Raw genomic sequence first — 22,833 nt, 5'->3', positions numbered from 1 at the left:
ATGGACAGTCAGCGCACAGCAGCCTACTGTAAGGTAGATTCATACCCCAGCTTGCCACAAACTCAGAGTTCATGTAGACAAGCCCTGTGCTGCATTACCCTGTATTCAGAACTTGGAACAGTATCAGCTCTTATCTCAAAACCAACATAAATTTTGAAAGTCTCTGTAGAGGCAAGAGAAAGTTTCTCAGAATCTGCAGGAAATGGGGAAAAAAAGGGAGACAATACCTAGCTCTTTTCATCACAGGAAGCACCAAACTTTGACCTTAAGAGGACAAAATTTAAAGCTAGTTGCTTAAGCCGAATCATCTATCGGAGGCAATATATTTTACAACTAAGACAGATTTTGGGAAGACAAAAGTTGCCATACTAGCTCAGAACAGCGGTTCTGGGCGGGGGGGGGGGGGGGTATGCCAAAAAGCAGAATACTAGCTGCTTCAGAGGAAGATTTAAAACCTTTCTAGAATAGAAGGGTTTTGCAGTAGCAAGCTATTAGGAATGTTAAGGGTGTACAAACTACATCTCCCATTCTCCATCCTAAATAACCAGACCTAAGAAACCAATTTCAGCTGGAAAATACAACACAAGATTTAGAGAAGGGACTGAGTGACAGCTAGATTGCTGCTTACGTGCCCCTGCCGTCAAAGGCTGAAATCACAAGGTGTGAATTTGAGGAGGGAAACAGATTTCATATCACAAGGCTCTTTATTTAACATTGTAGCAATTGAACTTAAAATAGCTTGGTACTTACACAACAATCTGAACCTGGTAAGTGTTTCCATGTAAATACAAAACCATGCAAAAATAGCACCATCCAGCTTCCGTTGCATATGCTATATTGAAAGATGGCATTTTTTCAAAGCAGCTAGCATTTTAGAACGTGCAACTCAGAATACAGAGGCAGAATTTGCTGAGGCAGTGGAATTAAAGACAACAATTGTAGGAGTCAAGCCCTTTCTCCTTGTTACTAGTTATCTGTTTAGGAAAGAGATAATCCATTATCTCACATTGAAACTTTAGCCAAGGTTTTAAGTGAGGGCATTAGACACAGTCGTAAAGTGATTTGCTGAGATCTTAGGCTAAATGAAATGCCTTTAAAAATTAGAAGAGACCATTCAATATCTTATGCCATTAACAGACTACATGAGTAGACTTCAAATTAAACACATTTCATAAGGCTTTGGTGATGTGTTAGATTTCTTAGGGTGAAGCCCTAAGTTCAGAATTCTGTGTTCTTCCTACAAGAGCTGCAGACACTAAAAGCCCTCAACTTGGTCTTAGCAGGTAAAGAGAAATGAACTTTCATTTATGGTTTTAAAGCATCTTAATTTTTACAGCATTGTAACTTGAGTGATTTTTTTGTTTTTTAAATATAAAATCCTAAGATAGCTCAACTTTAAATCAGGAGGAAGCGCATTGCCTCAGAAACGTGCTGATAACCACAGTACCCACTTTTGATACGATCCAGAATTGGAGGAGTGAAAAAGAAAGCAAATTTCCTGTCATAGTTAAGATATGAGAAGGCACTCCAGGGGGAACCTGAGACTTGCTCCTCAGTGTCTGTGGTACCATGCTGGCTGTTACTTGGCTTGTTAGAGGTGTGCAATTTGTTTTCTAGGTCTCAAGCTAGTGCTTCTCCAATACAAGGGAGCAACAGTTCAGTACAAGAGCGTTCATTTTGGGGAAAGAATGATCAGCCACTGGTAGTTTAGAAAAATGCAAAACCCTTCTGAGTGGATGAACTGATGAATCTGATCATCAGATACATGTCTGTTTCTCCCCTGCTCAAGGTGAGGTGATAAATTGTGAAACAAGTTGGGTCTCCAAGACTTATGAGCCTCTCTATATAATGAATATTTGACAAAGAAAACTCAGTGACTAGAATTTTTTTTTTCCCCTGTTGGCCTTTTAATTCACCATCTCAAGAGCTTATTCACATGTAAGTAGGGAGCGAAAAAGGCGTTTGCTTTGTTTTACAGTCACTCCTAAATGCTCCCTAGCTAGGTATCAGGACAGCACTACTATCCTCTTCCTGCGATGAAGTTTGTGAATGGATTGTCTGGGTTGGTCTCCATAGTTACATAGACAAAGAGTACAAAAACAAAGATAGCGAGTATAGCAATCCTTATGGGCATTGATAAGATTCCTCGATGGACCTCCTCCAGCTCTAATGCTGCTGCCTTGGGCTTCTCCTTTTCCACTTTGGACTTCTCCACAATATTGTGTGTTGACGGGTCACTCTCTCTCACTGATCTTCTCTTAGCAGGACTGTGAAAAGGATGGTAAAGTTTAAGATAACTTTTAAAAAAAATCCATACAGCTAACCACGGTTACCTTTCAAACTTAAGCACACAGACTCAGAAATATAGCACCAGGAATCAGGCTTCTTGTGATCAAGACAAACTAAAATATAGTCATGGCTGGAGCAAACCTCCATATGATCAAACATGCTCCTTTGAGATTAACGTAAAAAGAGGTCGTTTTTGTGAACTGTGTATACGGGGACAACCAAGGGTTGCTTTAAACTCAGGCTAGGCACCCACTGCAGGCAGGAAGTTCATTTTAACACCGCATGGACCAGCATGACCTGCCTTAAGATAGAACTGGAAGGAATACATTCCCAGATGGGCTTGTGCCATATGGTCACTATTTGTTGTGTTAACAGTGATGGTAAAGTGGTATTGGGAAACACTGCATTCTGGTTGGTAGCCAACAGAAGCAAAATCTGCAGGTCAGGATGCCTTTTGTTTAATGAGCTGCACTGCATGATAAGCGCTCCTCCCCAAGGCTTTCTAAGGCAGCAGCAGGACACATGGGTTCTTGTTTACTAGAAGCGCTAAAGAATTAGAAAGTAGCTTTTTTGCAGAGCTGCAAAGGAAGCTCATACCTAAAAGAGAAGCAGCTAAAAGCCTCTACACTAGTTTCAATGACTGAGTAGTGAATTTTTGAATTCGTGAATGGCTGAAGAGCATTACCTTATTCCTATGGGAGACCGAGGATCAGGAAACCATGTTTCACCTTGACCATCATCTTTGCCCACTGAGTCACCCATTGTGTCAGCTGCCTAACAAGAGAAGAAAGAGTTTATAGTGGGAGATTTAGTAAATAGAATTTATGCAGGATCTTTTATTCCCAACTGCTGAAGCCACTGAACAAGGTGTGGATACTCGAGAGGAAGAATATCTTCGTTAACTTTTTTGGAGTGAGGATTCATCGTGGTGAATTTTCAATGACCAAAACCAGGATGAATGGGAAAAGGCAATTACATGCCCAGTGCTAGCCTGGAACATTAGCTGTGATCACAAAAGCCGGAAGGAGAGTTGTGCCAGAAATGTAATAACCAAATTCTTTATTTTCAGATAAGAAGCAACGCAGTAAGTGGAAACAGCCTTCAAATAACTTCATTTAAAGTGAATATTTCCTCTATCGTAACCAGAAGAAACACCTTGTGAAGGATTTATAGCCACCCAGGAGATTAAGTTTAAAAAAATAGATTAGTTGCCTGCAGTCTACTCTGTTTAACAAATATTGAGGCCTGTGGAGTATTAGCTGGTGTTCGATAAGTCATTGTGCTCTTGTCCAGCATGATCTTACCCTGCCAAAGAAGCAAGTGATTGCAGCTTACTTTAAGTAAATAAATCAACATTCCATAGTAAGAAGTACTTTGTATCTGGACATAGGATCTAAATCCACTAATTCAATAGCCCATATAAACAAGCGTAACAAAGATCACCACTACAATTAAAAAAAAAGTGGTTCAGGTAAGAAAGAAATGGAATAACGGGGGAGGAGGAAATGGGTTTTAAGCTTTTTTTGATTGTAACACTTAGGGCATTTAGGGCAAATCTGAAATTCAAGAGAGTGAATCTGTTCAAAAGATTGAAATGGCACTTACTCCAAATGGACCCAGCTAGGTTGTTGGAAGGCTGACTAGCATTCACTGATCCAAACAAAAAAAGTGTTCAACTGCCAGTCAATTATTTTTATGAATAAGCTACGTTTATGGGCTGAAGCACACAATAGGTCTGGTCTAAAGCCCTCAGAATGAAAAAGAAACAGTGATATATCATATATATCCCACGTCTCGTTCACTTCAACGGGCGCAGGACTGGAACCTGAGAGAGAGCTGCTAACGCCTTCAGTCCTCTCCCACCATGAGATCCCTGCAAGGAGAAACTGGGATATGCCACATTTGTGCCTTGTGGCATACTGGCTGGTCCAGGGAGATGGATGGGCAGGGTCCCATAGTCAGGCAAGAATTGTTGCTAGGCATCGGTACCGTCCATGTGACGCTGCAGGAGCGGGCACTGAGCGGCGCTGGGGGGTTCCTCTTTTCATGTCCTGGTGATATAACATTTATGTTATCACAGCATCCAAAGGCCTTCATCAGGACTGGAGACCCACTGTGCTGGTTGCTGTACAAACATAAGGACAGCCATATTGGGGCAGACCAATGGTCAATCTAGCCCACTATCTTGTCTTTGACAGTGGTCAGTGCCAGATACTTCAGACACAATGAAGAGAACAGAACAATCAAGTAATCCATCTGATTGTCCAGTCCCAGCTTCTGGCTACCCCCACTTTAAGGGCATTACAATCTAATGCCCCAATCTGGCAAAGATGTAGGCATGTGCTTAACTTTGTGCTTTGTGATAAGACTTTACAGGACTGGGGCCTAAAACAAATTCAACTCTGCTGCACTGAAATTTTGCATAAAGTTATTAAGGGTACATCATACAGTTTCAACCTCTCTCGCTGATTTAGAAATGCAAAGAATCATCATTCTGTGATTATTTTCTATTCTTTAAAAGGAGTCATGCAACTGTTTGTGCATTTTGCTTGTTTTAAGAGTCCACCTTTGAGGTAGCACTACTTTGTCTTAAATTAGGGTAAGGGAAGATTTGTATTCAGGATCAAATGCAACACCAAGGAAAGGAGTTTTGAAGGGCATGGATAGTGCCTTAGGTAGCTAAATGCTATTCACTGATACCTCATTTGCACCATTTTGCTTTACTATTTGCTCTGGGACATAGTTTCGTGGATAGCACTTTTGGAAGATTTTCTGGAAAAAAGCCAGTTTATTATAAGTTAATTGGTGCCAGAGTACCTTTGTCCTACGACTAGCCTGGGGACTGCCGCCACCTGACCTCTTCTGTCCTTGTGTCCGATGTGCTGGCAACTTATCCTCTGGCAATATTTGCTCTAGCTGTTAATATCCAAGACAGGCATTCATTAATTGGAAGGGTAAACAACCTATGCATAATTGAATACTCTCCTGGTCAAAGATGCTGTATCAAGGTCAAGAATACTGTGCACAAGAGACTATTCTCTTGCAGTTAACAACCTGCGCTTATCCAAGTAATGACTACTAGTGATTTTTCCACCTGCAACAATAAGTCTACACCTTCATTTATTGTGCACTGCTAATTTTTTTTTTTTAAATGTAAGAACCTGGAATCATCTGTGCGTCACACATCAGACGTGTAAAATAGTTCTCAAGATAACAGTTTCTGCTCTAAGTAGCAATCGAATATCAGCTTGCTTTATTTGTTAAGGGCCCAATGTAGATGTCTAGAATACGGCCCATTTGACAATTAATGGAACACCTTCATTGACATGGGCCAGTAATTTCATAAGAGAATTATTCTCATGACTATTTCTAGTATGTAATTTGAACGAAAAGGCTTTTCTATATGAACAAGATGCAAATAGGCCAAAGCCAATGTTATAGGTCAACCCCTGATCAGTAATAACCATTGCTGAAAAGTTAGCAGTAGGTGAAGTAAGAAGCAGCGAAGAAACATTCAGCTCCACTACAGCATGCCTAACGAGAAGCTTTTTCTCATGCAAGTTCATGCACAAAATTCAAGATTTTTGAATTGTTAGGAGCACCAACATAACCATAAATTAAAACATTGGGAGGGTGGGTACTTTCCTCGGCCACTATCTTGGCAAGACTGTAATCTGCATCAGGTGCTAGGAGTTTCTTGTGGCGTTCTGAAAATTCGATGTGTGGCGCCTGTAAGAAAAAGAAATCCATGAGGAACGCTGAAAACCGATGGAGACTTTTACTAAAAGTGACCTTAACTAAAGGTCCATATTTTTTGAAGGACACAATATAGAACTGTTTATTTTACACAGATGGAGCCAGCACATCTTAGTATGGTATTTATCACTTCAGCTTTCTTCAAATGCTATAGATTTCTTCAAATCTTGGAAGCCAATTGTTGTAATTAGGAAATTTTTTTCCACAAAATATGAAGAAACATGAGGAAGGCTTGTCCAATGGTTAGAGTAGTACCTAGGACAGAGGTTCAATTACATGTCTTGCCACAAACTCCCTCTGCAGCCTTGGGCAAGGTCACTTTGTTTCTCTCTGCGCCTCAGTTCCCCATCTATAATGTAAGATGGGGATAACAGCACTTCCCTATAAGAACTTTAGATAGATGGGATGAGTCTGGTCTTAAGGTTTATAGGAACTTGCTTTCACACCACTTATAATGGTCACCTTACTTTGTGTCCCTTTAAAATCTAAGCTTAAATGTTATTTAACATGGTGAAACACTGGTGACTGAATCAATATTTAAATAGTTAATTTTATATTTTAAACACACTGATAAGTCAGCATTTATAAATTACTTGGGCACTTTGTATGTCAGGAAATACACTTGCATATTCTTAAACACCCGAGCTGACTTTTACAGTTGATTTCCTTGGGCTGCACAGTAGAAGTTGTGCCATAGAAGCATACTATAATTAACTGATTGAAGGTAATTGCTGCATTTGTCAAGAGCTTAATACAAAGAACATCCATTTCTATTAACTTGAAATTTCCTGCATGTAGCAGCAGTTACATAAAATATTCATGCATTAGTAGGTTACTTACTTTACAGTAGCCAGTGGCACAAGCTGCTGTCACTTTAAAGTCTTTTGTTTCAAGGACTACTTCAGTACCCGTCTCTGAATAAGAGGAGGAAAACTAATAAATGAGGACTTAAGAGTAATTATGCTGGAGTATCTATGTCACCTTGCCTAAGTCAATACTTCAAAACAAGAGCTGTAGAACAGCCATCTTTAGAAATTGCTTTGCTTAATTATCCTCCTGTGCTTTCACCCAGCTACAATGGTGATAGGCAACATACAAATACATAGATGAGAAGGTGCAAAGGGGCAATGTGCCCAAATGCCAGCGGTCTACCCAACAGAGGATTAGATTCAAGTCTTCAGGGCTACAGGGGCAGGAGAGGGGTCAGAACAGTATTCATATATTGGCAATCACGTCTGGAAAATTAACGAGTGAATAATTCCTTATCCATTCCCTAGCATTATGCAGTAGAACCAGGGAAGTTTTTATATTGAGTGAAAATAACTTAAAGGAAAAACAGGCAGCTTGTTTGAGCTAGCTATGCTTTTGTTAGGACAGCTGCTATGCTGTCAGATTAGTCCAACATGCAGCTGTTGGTTTAGTATTTTTCAAAACATTTCTAATCCGCTCAGGATTTTGGAACTCCCTTTTTTCAAACAGCAACAGAAATTGACCCACCAAACTAATTGTTTAAAGAAAGCTAGCAATTCCCTACAGCCTGTAAAAATAAATGAGAGGCTTGGCTATCTCCTTGATAGGAACTTTAAAGGAGGCTTACAAGTGATAAAAAAGAACGCTTGGTTTTCAGTTCTATGTAGCTCCCCAAAAAGATCTTCAGGATTGAGCTACTGAACGTTACACTTCTGCCGAGAGAAAACTCTATATTCGTTTTTTCCTTTGAAGATACTTCAATTTCCTTGATAGTCACAAAGGAGTTAGCATGCCAGATCAGACCACAGGGCCATCAGGTTCAATAGCTGTCAGACAGCGGTCAGTGCCAGACATTTCAAGGAACCCTGTGGCAGGCAGTCACAGAACAACCTGCCCATAGAATAAATTGCTTCCTAATTCCCACACAGATTGATTTATGCCCTGAAACATGCTGGTTTACATTTCTTCAGACTTCTAAACGTCTCATTTAACAGTGGATGTTCTCATTTTCCATATAGGGCCTGATTCTAAGTTACAAGTTAGGAGCCAATTTAAGGCCCTTTACAATGTCAGAAGCAAATCCTCAACAAGGGTTATGATAGTTTACACCAACTGCGGATTTGCCCCTCAGAGTACTGTAAACAAGTATTAGTGCAAATAAGAATCAGGCCCCTAACTTCTAGTCCTTTTCATAAAAATCTAGCTAAGATCTCAGGCCTGGTCTCTGCTACAGAATTAGGTCAATGTAAAGCAGCTTAGGTCACCTTAACTTTAAGCATCTACAGTAAAATTTAGTTCCCACCGACTTAACTCACCCACTACACCTACTTAACTCCACCTCCATGAGAGATTTAGTGCTTACGTCAATGTAGTCAGGTTGACGCAGCGTCAGCTTAGACACTGTGTTGCAGACATTCACAGTTGCTGCCTTTCAGCAACTATCCTATAGTGCCCCACACTGGCAGTGAAATCGGTGCAAGTGCTCCTGGTAAGGATGCGCACCGCTGACACAAGGAGCATAGCGTGGATGCGTAAAACAGATTCACTTACTGCGGTGGCTGCACATCAACGTAACTTAGGTCAACTTAATTTTGTAGCGTAGACTTGCCCTCAGACTCAACAATATCTTGTGACGCTGAGTTACAACAGTTAGCTGTGCATCAAGTATTTCCTTTTATCAATATTCAGTTCATTACCATTCAATTGCATTCATTTGTTCTGTGTTTGTCCAGAGCCTAGCACAATGGGGTTCTGGTCCATGACTAGGGCTCCTAGGCATCTAATACAAATAATTCTATGTCCCTAATTTACCTTCTCAAAACTCTTGCTTTGTTTGCCTGGATTGTATCTCCTTATTTCCCTCCTCTTCAAACTGAGGAGTCCCAGTGTTTTCAGCATAGGAGACGAGACTGAAGACTCCATCCAAAAGCCAAGGAAACTTATTTTCTGATTTGTGGAATACGTGCAAGCCCTGTAGTGTGTGTGGTTTACTTGGGTTACGTGGCCCAGATCTGAATTATTTTGGTGCATCACCCAGGGACATTTGCTGCGGAATCACACTGCTCATCCCAGTGTTTTATAGCATTTTTAGTTTTCCATCTAGGAGCAGAGTCAGTCTACAACTCTACTGAGACTGAATAAGCCATGTGCCATTATAGTTTTGGTTTAAAAAAAAAAACAAAACAAAAAAACCCCAATCATATACCAGACAGTATGCAGGGGTGCACTTGATAATGAAGTGCAAGATGGGGACTGGAGGAGTGGAAGACAGCAAGAGGTGATAAAACAGTTAGACCACAAACCCATTAAGCCACACTAAATTAAGGACAATATGTGAAATCCAGGTGTCACTAAAGTCAATGACAAAGCCCCCACTGATTTCAATGGGACCAAGATTTCACCCCATGATTCTATGAAGAGCACAACATGGAAGGGACAAAAGGCATCTGACCTAAGAAATTACTCTGGAGTTCAGCTGCAAAGACTCTCAGAACCATTGCAGCAAGATTACTTTCCTTCATAAAAGGTCACCATTGAGATACTTTTGTTTATCAGCAACATTTAAAATAATTTCAGACAGGTGGATTAGCACATCGTGCATACTATATTGAGTAGACTTTTCAAATGTCAAAGGGCTCATCTACACTTAAAACACAGCTGCACGACTGTAGCGTTTCAGTGTAGACACTACCTATGCCAACAGGAGGGGTTCTCCCCCCGGCGTAGGTACTCCACTTCCCTCAGAGGCAGTAGCACGATCTAGCCGGGGATTTAAGTCTGCTTTACTGCACCGGTCAGGGGAGTGGATTTTTCACATCCCGGAGTGACATAATTATGACTACGTAATTTTCTAGTGTAAACCAGGCCTTAGGAGCACAAGTCCCACTGAGAGTCAATGGGATTTGTGCTCCTAAATTACTTAAGACCAGATTTTTGAAGCACTCAAAGATGCAGATAGGCCTAACTCCCATTGAAATTAATGGAAAATAGTTCCTAGGCAATTTAGAAAAAGCTCACTCAGTAATACTAAATGCTCTCAAACACACAAAATATTAAGATTGATAAACTGACATTTTAATTTCTGCATCCAAAGAGTCGAATACTGTACCTTTTTCTTCCTCACTCTCAGAGTCCCGGTCAAGATCTCCACTTTCCTGTGGCTTGGCACATAATCCTTGTGGACTTGGATTCACCAACTGCCGTAGTTTATTCTCATAAATAGTCCTTGTAGAAGCTAAAATAAGCAGTTCCGAATACAAGGGGATTAACAACAATTGATTTCTGAGCAATTAGTTTTATTGTTGTAAAAACCCTGAAATTTAGGACCAGATTTTCAAATGAGCTCAGCACCCAGCAACTCCGGTTGAGAACAAGCGCTGAGCACGTATGAAATGTCTGGTCACATCATTTAGGTGCTGAAATGGGAGCTGAGCTGTTTTGAAAATTCAGGCCTTTGTTTTTTGTCTTATGTTTTTGAATTGGGCTGAGACTCAATTTCTCACTTTAAAGACCCTTTAAATTGATTAGGAACAGAGGGGGAAGTAGAATCCAGAACCATAATTCATTTGAAGCGTACGTAGTATCGGTCCAGGCTCGGCACCATACATGAGAAGCTTTTCCTGCAATTCATTATCACTCAGTAGTTTAATGCTGATTTCATCTGTTGTGTCTTGGTTTTCTTGTTCTTGCTTTTCTATCAACACACCAACAGTGACCTGGGCCATCTTTTCCAACAGCAGAACCTTTGAGATAAGATATGAGAATTTACCATGAAAGTTAAATACAGCACAAGGCATCTTTAAGCATTTAACCTGTTGCTCTGCAAATCCAGTTTATCTAAAAATATAGAAGTGATTAATAAAACAGGAAGAGTTACATTTGGCTTTCCTGCCATTGTTGGAATGGTTTCCAAGTGCCTCACTATTCCATCACAGATTTCATACAAAGTTAAGTAATAATTATATTTAACTAACAATTACAACTAAGTGGAACAAGAGATGGTGTGCTCAGATTTCAGAGGCGACTTCCAGAAATGAGGTAAAAAGACCGTGTGTACACTAATATATATGGCCAATAATTACTACTAAATCCCTAGGCCTATATGCAATATGTTTAGAAAAGTAGTTTGAGTATCCCTTTATAGTCCAGATCTCCATTGTTTGCAGTATCAAGAGTTTGGAAATAATTTCTCCTCCGTCCCACCCTCAATCCTGCCTTCTTCACTTCCTTGTCTGTCACGAATGCTCCAGAAATATGGTTTTGTTAACTTGCTTTCCTTTTGCTGGCCGTCTCTGCAGCAACCTAAAAATATTGTATTGTCATTCAGTTATGTTTGTCGTGATGGAGTGGTGTCCTTTTCAGGCCTGCCACTCTGTCCAAGTTGTATATATGTAGATTTAATAGTCTTCAGTAAAGAGTCTAGAGTGAAGAGGCAGATTGCCTATGCCTATATGACCGAAGGGAAAGCCTATAAGATCTGCAAGTCAAAGATCTGCTTTGTCTGAGTTATATTAATAAGATAGGTTATTTTCAAGTACCAGACGGACATTCCCACAGCATATTTCCATATATATTACACAGACTAAATGAATCATTTCTAGCACAAAAATACTGCGCATGACTGCATGCAACAGCTGCTCTTCCATGCCTTGGTCTCTTGCGCCCTGGTTTTCATTAGAACAGGCACTGTTCTGATTGGAAGACAGTCTGTAGAGACCCAGATATTTTAAAGGGGCAAAAGCCATGCCTCTTTCACTCACTTCGCCTTTCTTTTAGTGGGAAGAAAAGGTTTTGAAACCATCTTATGCATCTTTTCAGATTGTGTTTGGGAACCACTCTACCCCAATTCTACCTTGACAGAACTGGATAAGATCGAATTAAAGTGGTTTCATTCTGTTTGCTTGCTTCTGTGTCTATCACCCCATCTGTCTCATGCCTCACAGGGACGTTGTGAGGTTTAATTCATTAACATTTACAAAGCCCTAGGGGATTCGCACATGGAAGTTGCTATAGAAGGGTGATGTTTTTATAGAAGTAGAACACTGTATTCTTCTGCACACTTGATTTTTTCAATTGACCCATGAATGTCAGAATGAAGTCTTAGAAGCAGTACAGGAAACACTGGCAGACAAGTCCACATATTGTTGGCAGAACAGACATCTGTGGTGCACTTTCATATGCCTTTATTATTTGACTGTCATCAGCATATGAGGTGCTCTACAAGACAGAAAGACAGTCCTCAAACACTTTTCAGTTTGGAGCAGACAATCCAGTTTTTATCTCAAGATTAGTTGACAATGCATTAGAATGAGGTTATTCCAAACACAAATTCTACACTTGTTTACCGAACGTCTTAAACATTCAACCAAACCTTAACGCTTTGCATCACGGGAAAATAGATAGACATCAATTCAAATTCTCTCTCTGCTTATTTATGATTTGAGACGTGAACTTAACCATATGTTGTCTATGATCACTCACTTCTACCCCTCATTTACCAGAGCCGTTTTAATATTGCAGTGACTACTACTGCAATATAATTTCGTGTTACGATATGATCAGTGCCAATGTTAAACTGATACTCTGCTAGCGATCTGTCACTGTCTAATTACAAAAAAACTTCACTAGACAGGTCTATAGACTTTTATTCTGTAACACTGGCTAATTCAAAACCCTGTCACCTCTACTATTAAGATAAAAACTCTGTTTAAAAAAAAGCATATTAAAAGAACATACTCTATTGTAGCAGATTATCCAGAGCTTGTTTACACAAGAGTTGCACCAGTTTAAAAACAGATTTGGTTAAACCAGTATAAACCCGCTGTGGACACTTAGCTAAATGTCCAAGCTCAACCGATATAAAACCAGGTTTAAACTGACATAATAGTGACTACACACAAAGCTGCCCCAGTTTATCATCACACCATTAGCTAAATGGATGCAACTTTGTGTTTAAATCAGGCCTCGGGAACGTTAAAAGCAGACCTTCTTTCTAGTTCTAGAATTCTGTAATTCAGACTGGGATTTTCAAAGCAGCATGAACTAGCTAGGCATCCAACTGCTGACTTCCAATGGGAGCTGAGCACCTCCCTCTTGGCCCCACCCTAAATCTGTTTAATAACAAACATTTCCATCTAGAAGAGGTTTTAAAAATAAAATTAATTGTACCTAAAAGTGTCTAATGAAGATTCTAGAACAAAGACTCTAATGGGTTATCTGAGGCAGCTTGCACCCATTTTTCATGCAGGGAGCCAGTCAACTCACTATATTTTAGTGTAGCTTAACAAGTCTCTTATCTCTTGGCTGAAGCCCAGGATACAAAGTCAACTCATGCCTTCACTTCTCTGTAGTAAAAAAGGGCAATTTTCTAAACGATTTACATTTTTTTACGGCAAAGTACATAATTTTACAAGAACCAAGTCTAGATATTTCATGTCATTGTTTCACGACGTATTTGTGCCTCAAAGTTCATCAGCCTTTTTTTTTTTTTTGGGGGGGGGTGTTAAAAAAAGGTATCCGTGAAAAGACCCATTTCAATTTAAAATGCAGGTGTCATTTCCTAAGGCTGAATCTACCCTGGTCAAAATTACAATTGGTCACTCTCCACTGGGCCAGCTCTACGGATAGGAATGCCAGATCCCTCGTATGCCAGGTTAGAAACAGTCTTGGAGACTGTTCTGATATTCCAGACAAATTCACTTACCCCCTCACATGATCTTATGAAATTCTGACTCTGTAATTAAAACAGCTACAGATGTTAAAAAGGGACTTCCTCTTTCTAAAAGCCCAAATGCCCCTGCTCTTCATGCCCAGAATAAAGCTCTAGTAATTTATCTGTGACATCATTAATTTCCATGGTAATAGACTGGTGTCAAACCAGATTGTGACTTCACTACAGGTTCATTACAAGGAGGAATTTTGCTGGGAAGAAGAAAAACCAATCTATTACGCCGGTGAGGCCTGAAAATAACGTAACAGTTTCATGAGGTTAGAAATACAAGATGCATCTGTTCAGAAGGCAAGTAAATACATATGGGGAAAGTTAATCCAGGATAGCTATTTATGGAAGTGATATTTCAAAAGAACATCTGTGATGTCTACAAAGTTCTAGGAGCTATAGCAAAGGACAGAGCAGCAGAAACGCTAGTGTTTTGAGGGTCGTAGAGGCATCACACAATGGAAAAGGAGAGAGATACTCAGTCTATAATCACTCAGTTGAGAGCATGACTAGAATACTGCATTCACTTCTGGACACCTCAATACTAGAAGGTATTTGTTACAGTCCTTGACTAAAGGATACTGTATAGTAATTACTAAGACAAAAGGTAATTCAGAAGAGCAACAAGAATGATGAAGAGTCTGGAGTGATTTATTTATGAGGCAAGATTAAGAGAACTAAATATGTATAGCTGAATGAGACTGAATGTTAATGAAGATCTCCTCTATAGGAAGAGAACTACACTGTAGAAGAAGTCTTCCCAGAGAATTGGCGGGGGGGGGGGGGGGAGGACGGGGACAACGACATTGTTTGAAATGCTTAGGACAAGATACAGCTCTCCAGACTACAATGCAACTAGAAGTCACTGGCTGATGGGTGTTTTAAGAATGACTTTATTAGGATTCTGTGTTCCAGTTCATTTAAAAACATTTAGAGCAGGAAATAGTTACAGAGACCGCCATTTTAAAGTTCTGATATTCGCTCAGCCATTACATTAACCAAGCTCACTGGAGGCAGCTAATATTAAACAATATTTCTTCAGATGCTTTACTCCCTACCACAGACAGGCCTCAACAATCTGTCCTTGGCCCCTAGAATAACAAAGCTAGAAATTAGTACTTACTAAGTACCTGGCATGTTTCAGCCCCTATTTAAAGCAAGAAACACTCCCTTCTGTCCATTATGGGAAAATTATTCAGCTAGCACTGGGATAGACATTTAAAAATCCTTTATCTAGCTTTGTATTTATACTATGCACCTTTCACTAAAGGCCTATGTGAAAATAGGATTCCCTTTGAAACATGTGGCATTCTAAGTAAGAATTTGTACAAGGAAACAAGAGCTGGGGACCTTCAGTGACATCTCGCACTTACAATTAAAACATGACTAACAATTATCTTAAATTGTGTTCAGTTCCCTTCCCATGGAAGCCACACTCCATTTAAAGACCCTTTTCAAGTTGCACTTGTGAGTCTATGCATTCACTTGATCTACAAATACATTATTTTAACAAAGGAGTCAGCCAAACTGAACGAACAGCATTTCAGATGGCCATCTGCCAAAGCCTGTTTCCATTAAAACCTCAACAAATTGCAGCAGAAAACTGAAAGTTCTGTTTTCCATTCATTTTTATGCATAAACATACAACTCTTTACTAGTTCATTCATTTGAAGAGATGCTATTAACTTGCCTCAAGTTTCCCCGTGACACTTCATCTCTTCCCCCACCCAACCCGCCCCCAAACATACAACTAAAACACAAAATCAAGGCTGTATGTTTGGTTATCAGAGTCAATGTGACAAGGCTATATGACCTATTCAGCCCCACAAAGGCTAGGTTTAGACTTAATTCTAGATCTTGTAGCCATATGAATGATTTTAATATAGCCTCTTTCATTCACAGGACTCTTAACAAGGCTTTTGGAATTATTGGTTTTGTCCATCAACTTCTCTTAATTTAAAGAGCATCAAGGACGACAGTACACTGGACTAAACGGGAAATTCCACTTCAGCTCTTTTTAGTCAGAAATTATTTTTCTAAATAAATAGAAATTATTGAGGAAACAGATAAGCTCAAAAACAACTTTCGTTCGCAGCGAGATTTGGTGAACAATCTAGTCATAACAAAAGCCATCTAAGGAAAAGAGACTGAACATTTAAATGAATAGAAGAGCACTAAAGACCAAGGTTAAAGGAAATGCAGGTGTACAAAATAAAACATCTTGAAATGAAGGTTGAAAGGGTTAGAATCCAAGAACACTCAAAAGCTTTTTCTATTGTGAAATCGACACTTTTATAAGGCATTCTGTTGCTTCCTAATCCAAAACTATTTGCATAACCAAGTGCATGTGTCACTTTCCAAGCTACCATGACACTGCAATGTCATCATGACTAAATTAATAAAATGGCATTATTAGGTAAAATTAGTTCCAAAAATTGGGTTAGCAATTGTTTGTTCCAGGCAGCTACTAACTGAATGACTTTGCAAAAAGCTCTGCTAAACTGTGTCATGTCATAGAAACAGTCTAATGATCTAACAGTTACTGGTGGGTTTGTTTTGTTTACCTTTCTCAAAGTTAGTTGCCTAAGTTTTCCTCTAGGCTTTGTACAGCCTCAAGGACTGTAAGGAGCTGGAGACTGATCCAAAACATATTGAAGTTAGTGAACGAGACCCCAATAGATGTCAATGAGCTTTGGAACAGGTTACTGTTCTGGACAGGTGCTGAGTACTCACAGCTCCCACTGAAGCAAATGATAGCTGCAATTGCCCACCACCTCATGATCACATTTGACTATGCTCAGTACATTGAGAAGACTGGATAACATTTTCAACATAGTCAAAAGCAGTTAGAGACTCCCTATCAACTTTAAAAAGCCTACTCTGCCTGAAAGTGTTTTTCCCCGCTGTGGTTACGAGAAACACCTAAAAATGCTATAAACTGAAAGATGAGAGCAAAATATCCCTCTCAACACTGAGATTTGTTTGCTTTATGTATCTGACAGCAGCACTGTATGTAGAGATGGTCTCCGTTTCCCCAGTTATAGTCAGTTTCCTCGGTTATATTTATGAGAGTATTTCATACAGCAGAGAAAACAGAATTTTAAGAACCAAAAAGTGTAGTTGTGAAGCTGTATGCATTGGCAGAGGAACTCAGAGGCAGGTGCAATAGTTGAAAACAACCTCAGATTTGTTTTTTTCAGTTGGCTAGATTTGTTGATAGTTAATGGTATCAGGCCCCAAATTTAGATTTGTGGAGGTTTTGATTTTTTGTTTTTGAAAAAAACAATAAGCATTATAGCCACTCAATCTCCTCCTGACTTTTAAGTGTTAGTAAAACAGCTTTGTGAGGATGTTTACATCCTCTAATTATTTGTAACTTAAGTACTGTAGCCATAAGTTTCTGCATGATAACCAGAGTGAAACTAACTAGCACAATAATTCAGTTAAAGGGAAAAAAAGAAAATAAAATCAAACTTTGATTGTTTCAATTTAACCTTTGGTGTAATTTATACAGGCAAATGAGGCTCACCCCCATGTAATTTTAACCCAGTAATGTCAGTTTACTTTGCTTAAGTAGTTTGTATCTTAACACAACTGTGAATTAGAACATAAATGCTGCACAAGCACAGTGTTTAACCAATAATCGTAAGTACTTGCTTAGGATTTACATCTGTAATGATCCCTCTTTTCAAGTTGATTTTGCGGAGACTAAAGAAGACTGCTGTAGGAATATATGCCAGAAATGTACATATACATAGTGTTTTTAAAAAGGAAGAGTGAGTTTTATGCCTTCCTCTATCATCCTCCCTCAGGGGAAGTCACAAGTCAGCTGAGCATCTGCATCCAAAGAGCAGGAACATACACCCCTCCCTGTGGGGCTAAGCAGGAGTGCAATAGCTAACAAGAAAGGGGTCAGCTGCAGCAGGATGAAGTAGCAGATTGCCTGAGGAGGTGCCTTCCAGCCCTACATTTCTATGGCCTGGTCTACACTGGAAAATTAAACTGGCTTAACTACATCACACAGGGGTGTGAAGCAGGGTAGTTAAGCCACCCTGTCTCCCCCCCACACGAACAGTGCTAGGGTGAGGGAAGAATTCTTCCCTCGACCTAGCTGCTGCCTCTTGGGGAGGTGGATTACCTGCGCAGAGGGAGAATCCCTCCCAGAGGCCTAGGTAGCATCTACACTGAAAGTCTGCAGCTGGGCCACTGCAGTATAGACAAGACCTATGAGTAGAAATAAATATATATATATATATATATATATATATAAATGCTCCTTGGGGTGACTCCTGCCCAGGGCTCTATCCTGCAACCACACCTCCCAATTGCCCTTTGTTTTAATTTGGGGAATCCTTATCCTTCCTATTAGCTCCCTCTGCTTTGGGGAAACCCTATGCTGCTCCCCCACTGCCTCCAACTGCACCCCCATGCACTATTCCTAGCATAGGGGATTCCCACAGACCCTATCTTCCTCCATTTTAATGGGGCCACCTCCACTTTACTTTTAGGGGCACCCCTCCCATGCACCATCAACTTGTGTTTTATTTCAGCTCCCCCCCCACCCTTCCCAGGGATCATTACTGGGGGACCCCCAGTGCCCTGTCTCAGACTGCCTGTGTTTATGCCTGGGGATCACCTCCCCTTATCCCTCTACGCCAGAGGAAACGCCCCCACCCCACCTCTAGTTTGTTAAGGGCGTAAAATGAATCCCCCTGCCAGCCGGGGGCACCCTGACCCCGACGTGATTCGAACACGCAGCCTTCTGATCTGGAGTCAGACGCGCTACCGTTGCGCCACGAGGTCCCATCAGCGCAGGCTGGAGCGGCGCGTGAAGAGGCTGTGCGTGCGTCTCAGGTCTCTTCGTCACTCTCCCTCCGCGCATGCGTACTCTGCCCCAGGGGCATCCCAACCTCACACCTGAGCCTCTCGCTCTCCCGGCCACCCCTGCAGGCTGCTGCGCGCTCCCGTGGCGGCCCTCACCTCGGTCTCCCCGCCGGACGCCGACGGAGACAGCGATAGCTCCCCCGCGTCATCGTCCCATGGCCGGGCTGGGGCCCACCCAACCGCCTTCAAACCGCCCGCCGGGCCGCCTCGCAGCCAACCACCGCCCGGCCACGCCCCTGTGGGCGGTACCAATTCCCTGTGTCGGTGCCGCGGGAGGGGGGGTCAGCGGGCGCTACCACTCGCATATCTCATAGGGTCATACCACCGACAACTCCCGGGAGGGGATCTTACTCCACAGGACTATACCATTCCCATGCAACCTCAGACATAAAGGGACAGGACATGCCCAGCCAGGGTTGGAGCTGTATTAGGTGCACTGAGTTTTCTCAGACATCAGTTCTCAGCTCAAGCTGAAATCTCTGGGTTTAATATTAACTATTATTATTATTGCATTTAGTATTATGTAATATTTAAATCACTATTGTACTTTAGCATTTTAAAGCCCTTATACATTATAGTATTTAACATTTATTCTTACACGTTGGACTATTAACTAATCAGTTAATCTGATATCTCCTTTCATAATGTCCATCTCTTTCTTCTTTCTAATGCAGGATCGTACTATATGATTATCTCACTCATTCCACTTGTCTCAGTTTGACATTCCTGCAAATAATATTATTCCCCCTCCAACCTCATCTTCCTCTCAGTAAATTCAAACCCCACTTTAAACTTAAGCCTGTCATCTCGTGTAGTTTGTTGATCAGGCTGGCTTCTGTGGAGAGTGGGAGATGTTACATTGTCTGGTCTGGTTGATATAATGAGGGGTACAAGAACAAAGTGACTCCTGACAGCTGTCTGAAACCTACCCAGACTGGAACTGAGGAATGTCCTATAGGTGGCACTGTCTCACCCTGTCTCTCAGCCTGTCTTCAGCCCACACAGAATCAGGCAATGAAGAATGCAAAAGGAAAAAAGCAGAACATGCCATTCACATATTTACATCAATACTGTCAAAACAGTTATTTTTAAGCTGGGCACATCTTGCTGCTGATTTAAAACTAAACAGAATGGCTGCATCATTCCTGGAGGAGCTCTGGGTTACAGCAGCACTGGTAGAAAAGAAAGAACAGACCCCAGATGCCCCAGCATTTGCAGGGTGGGTTGGATGAGAGTCCCCCGATCCAAACCCACGTGTGGGTGGTTCTGGGATGAATCCCAGCCAGAAAGGACCTATTTTTGCAAGCTGCAAGGTGACAGAAATCGCATTGATCTTCTGAGGTTTACATCATTTTGGGCCACACTCCTGCCCAAGCAGTTATGATATTTCAGTCCTGTTGAACCCTAACCTAACCCGTGGGCCTTGAACACCAAGCCCCAGACAAATCCAGATCCAAGCACCATCCATAACAAATCAATTGTCTTTCTCATTTCAATCTTGTTTTTCAAAGGCAATTTCTCAACATCTCTGTGGTAGCTTCCTGTATTGACTGTTTGCTTCTGAATATGTCCGCAGAATGATCTACCTTTCCAGTTGTCAGGGCCATAGGTGCTGGAACTAGCAGTGCCGTGGGGATGCTGCTGTACTCCCTGGCTTGAAGTGGTTTCCATTATATAGAGGGTTTATAGTTTGGTTCAATGGCTCTCAGCACCCCCGACTGTATAAATTGTTCCAGCACCCCTGGTCAGGGCTGTTTCAGTGGGAATCTTTCCATTGACTTGGATAGGATTCAGATCAGGTCACCAGTGCATTGTACAGTGGAGACTGCACCAAGATTCACCTTTTGTAGGCCATGTCCAAGTTCTTCTCACATCACCAAATTTTCCTGTACAATTTACTCAGCCTTTAAAGACCTACCTTTACTAGGTGGCTAGTTTTTGCTAGACCCCTGCCTTTAGAGAGAAGCAGCATGGAGTACTAGATGGTGTAACAGACTGGCACATAGGAGACTTGTGTTTTAGTCCTGGTTCTGTCACTAGCCTGCTGAGGGACCTTGGGCAAGTCACTTTACTTGCTCTGTGCCTCAGTTTCCCCATCTGTAAAATGGGGATGATGATACTGACCTGCTTTGGGATCTAGATATTTTTATTCTTTGAAACGAGTGACACTTGGCAGGATCCTTATTTGTCTTGCTGCAAGTCCTGCTACTCTATTTTTAGCTCTTCTTATTTTTAGCTCATCACCTCCATATTGGTGCACATAACAAAATTAATGTGGTGGGGGTGGAGCTGAGGGGTTGGGAGTATGGGAGGGGACTCAGGGCTGGGGCAGAGAGTTGGGGTGTGGGGGTGAGGGCTCTGGCTGGGGGTGAGGGCTCTGGGGTGGAGCCAGGGATCAGGGGTTCAGGGTGAGGGAGGGGGCTCACGGCTGGCACAGAGGGTTGGGTGTGTGTGGGGGGGGGGATGCAGGCTCTGGGGTGGGGCTGGGGATGAGGGGTTTGGGCTGCAGGCTGCCCCGGGGCTACAGCGGGGAGAGAGGACTCCCCCCAGCTCACTCTCCCTGCAGCAGCACCTTGTCTCGGGGCGGGGGGAGAGGCAGCAGCTCTGGGGCTGGGACTGCAGGATAGGCGCCTCCTCCCTGGCTGTAGTAGGTCCGGGCTGGGCTGGGTTGGGGCTGGGGGAGGGTTGAGGTGTGGCCTCCTGCAACTTTCACAATAAAGAGATTGTACTTCAGTACTTGCATGAGGTGAATTGAAAACTACGATTTCTTTGTAATTTTTACAGTGCAAATATTTTTAATAATAAATACTAGAAAGTGAGCACTGTATACGTTGTATTCTGTGTTGTAATTGAAATCAATATATTTGAAAATGTAGAAAAACGTCCAAAAATATTTAATAAATTTCAATTGGTATTCTATTGTTTAACAGTGTGGTTACAAGTGCAATTAATAGAGATACCTTTTTTAATTGCGATTAATTTTTTGAGTTAACCACGTGAGTTAACTGTGATTAATCGACAGCCCTATTTATTATTTATTTGTGTTGCAGTAATGCCTAAAAGCCCCAGTCATAGACCATGCCTCCATTGTGCTAGGCGCTGTTCTAACGCAGAACAAAAAATAGCCATTGACACATCCAAAATGGCTATAAAATGCTACCTGACTGGAATTCTCCACTCACAGAAGGGCTGATCCAAAGGCCAACATAATTCAGTGAGCTTTGGATCAGGCCTTTATGTCACTGCTGGCGTTTTACACCCGCTTTGCACAAAATAAATGGTTAAAGAAGGTACAAGACAATGGAGAATCAGGCACAGGGAGTTTCCAAAGTATCTGGGGGCTTGGGAAGGGGACAGGCCTTTCTGAGCCTCAGATGCCCCAATATGCATGGAGAAACCCCACAGATCGGGAGGCATCCTTGCAAGAGTAGAACCTCTGTAGAAGTCCCCTGGGGTCCCTTGTCCGCTGTGGCAGTACAGTTCCCTCAGGATCCAAAACAGCCATTTCCAAAATGTCCCCAGTTTTGCACCACTCTACCAAAGGGTGCAACCTCTAGATTTAATGAGGAGTCCTTGTGGCACCTTAGAGACTAACAAATGTATTTGGGCATAAGCTTTCGTGGGCTAGAACCCAAGGTGCCACAAGGACTCCTCGGTTTTTTTGCTTATACAGACTAACAGGGCAACCACTGAAACCTGTCTAGATTTAATGTTATCTGCTGTTAAGTTGATTGAGTGACACCTTATTTGTTTTCATGAGAGTCAGGATAATAAGGAACAATTGATCAATTTTGATCGTAATCTTAATGACCACATTTGCACTCTCCTTAAATGTTCTCCTTTCAGCCTTACTCTTCGTATTCTCTTTCCCACCATCTGTAAGTGCCATGTTTGTACTCCTTTTGCTTGGCAATGTTTGCAATAGCCTGTTGGTGTAGATTCATTGATCTCAGTAATAATAAAGAAGTATCAACAACATGGAAAATGTAACTCATCTACTGCAAAGGGATATTATAAAGACTCTTTATTACAGCAATTAACATACCTGCTTTCCTAGTCATGCTTTTACAGTTAGAACAAGAAAGTGCTTACTCCAGGTGCATAGATTTCAGAGACATACAAAAGAACAGAAATAAAGCCAGTTAACTGCTTCCAAAAATGGAACTAGTCAATAAAGAAAATTAATCAGCGGGAGACAGATCAATAGGCAGGTATTT

At 41.4% G+C, this 22,833-nt stretch overlaps 1 protein-coding gene and 1 non-coding gene across 2 annotated transcripts; both read right to left on the bottom strand.

The window, feature by feature from the left end:
• Positions 1 to 708: 708 nt before the first annotated feature.
• On the bottom strand, positions 709 to 18,755 carry LEMD1 (LEM domain containing 1). The gene is made up of 8 exons (XM_077839287.1): positions 18,713 to 18,755; positions 10,592 to 10,757; positions 10,124 to 10,249; positions 6,886 to 6,959; positions 5,931 to 6,018; positions 5,107 to 5,201; positions 2,975 to 3,063; positions 709 to 2,267 (listed from the first exon to the last, which is right to left on the bottom strand). Exons 2-8 carry the CDS (start codon positions 10,737 to 10,739, stop codon positions 2,021 to 2,023), a joined length of 867 nt encoding a protein of 288 aa, XP_077695413.1. The 5' UTR covers positions 10,740 to 10,757; positions 18,713 to 18,755; the 3' UTR covers positions 709 to 2,020.
• Positions 18,464 to 18,535, bottom strand: TRNAW-CCA (transfer RNA tryptophan (anticodon CCA)). The gene has a single exon. It is a non-coding gene; the product is annotated as a tRNA-Trp (tRNA).
• Positions 18,756 to 22,833: the final 4,078 nt, after the last annotated feature.

Source organism: Eretmochelys imbricata, chromosome 21, assembly GCF_965152235.1.
Source record: "Eretmochelys imbricata isolate rEreImb1 chromosome 21, rEreImb1.hap1, whole genome shotgun sequence".
In the NCBI taxonomy this organism is placed as follows: Eukaryota; Metazoa; Chordata; order Testudines; family Cheloniidae; genus Eretmochelys; species Eretmochelys imbricata.
Note: the sequence above shows the minus strand (reverse complement) of the source record. Positions and strands in the feature narration are given on the sequence as shown.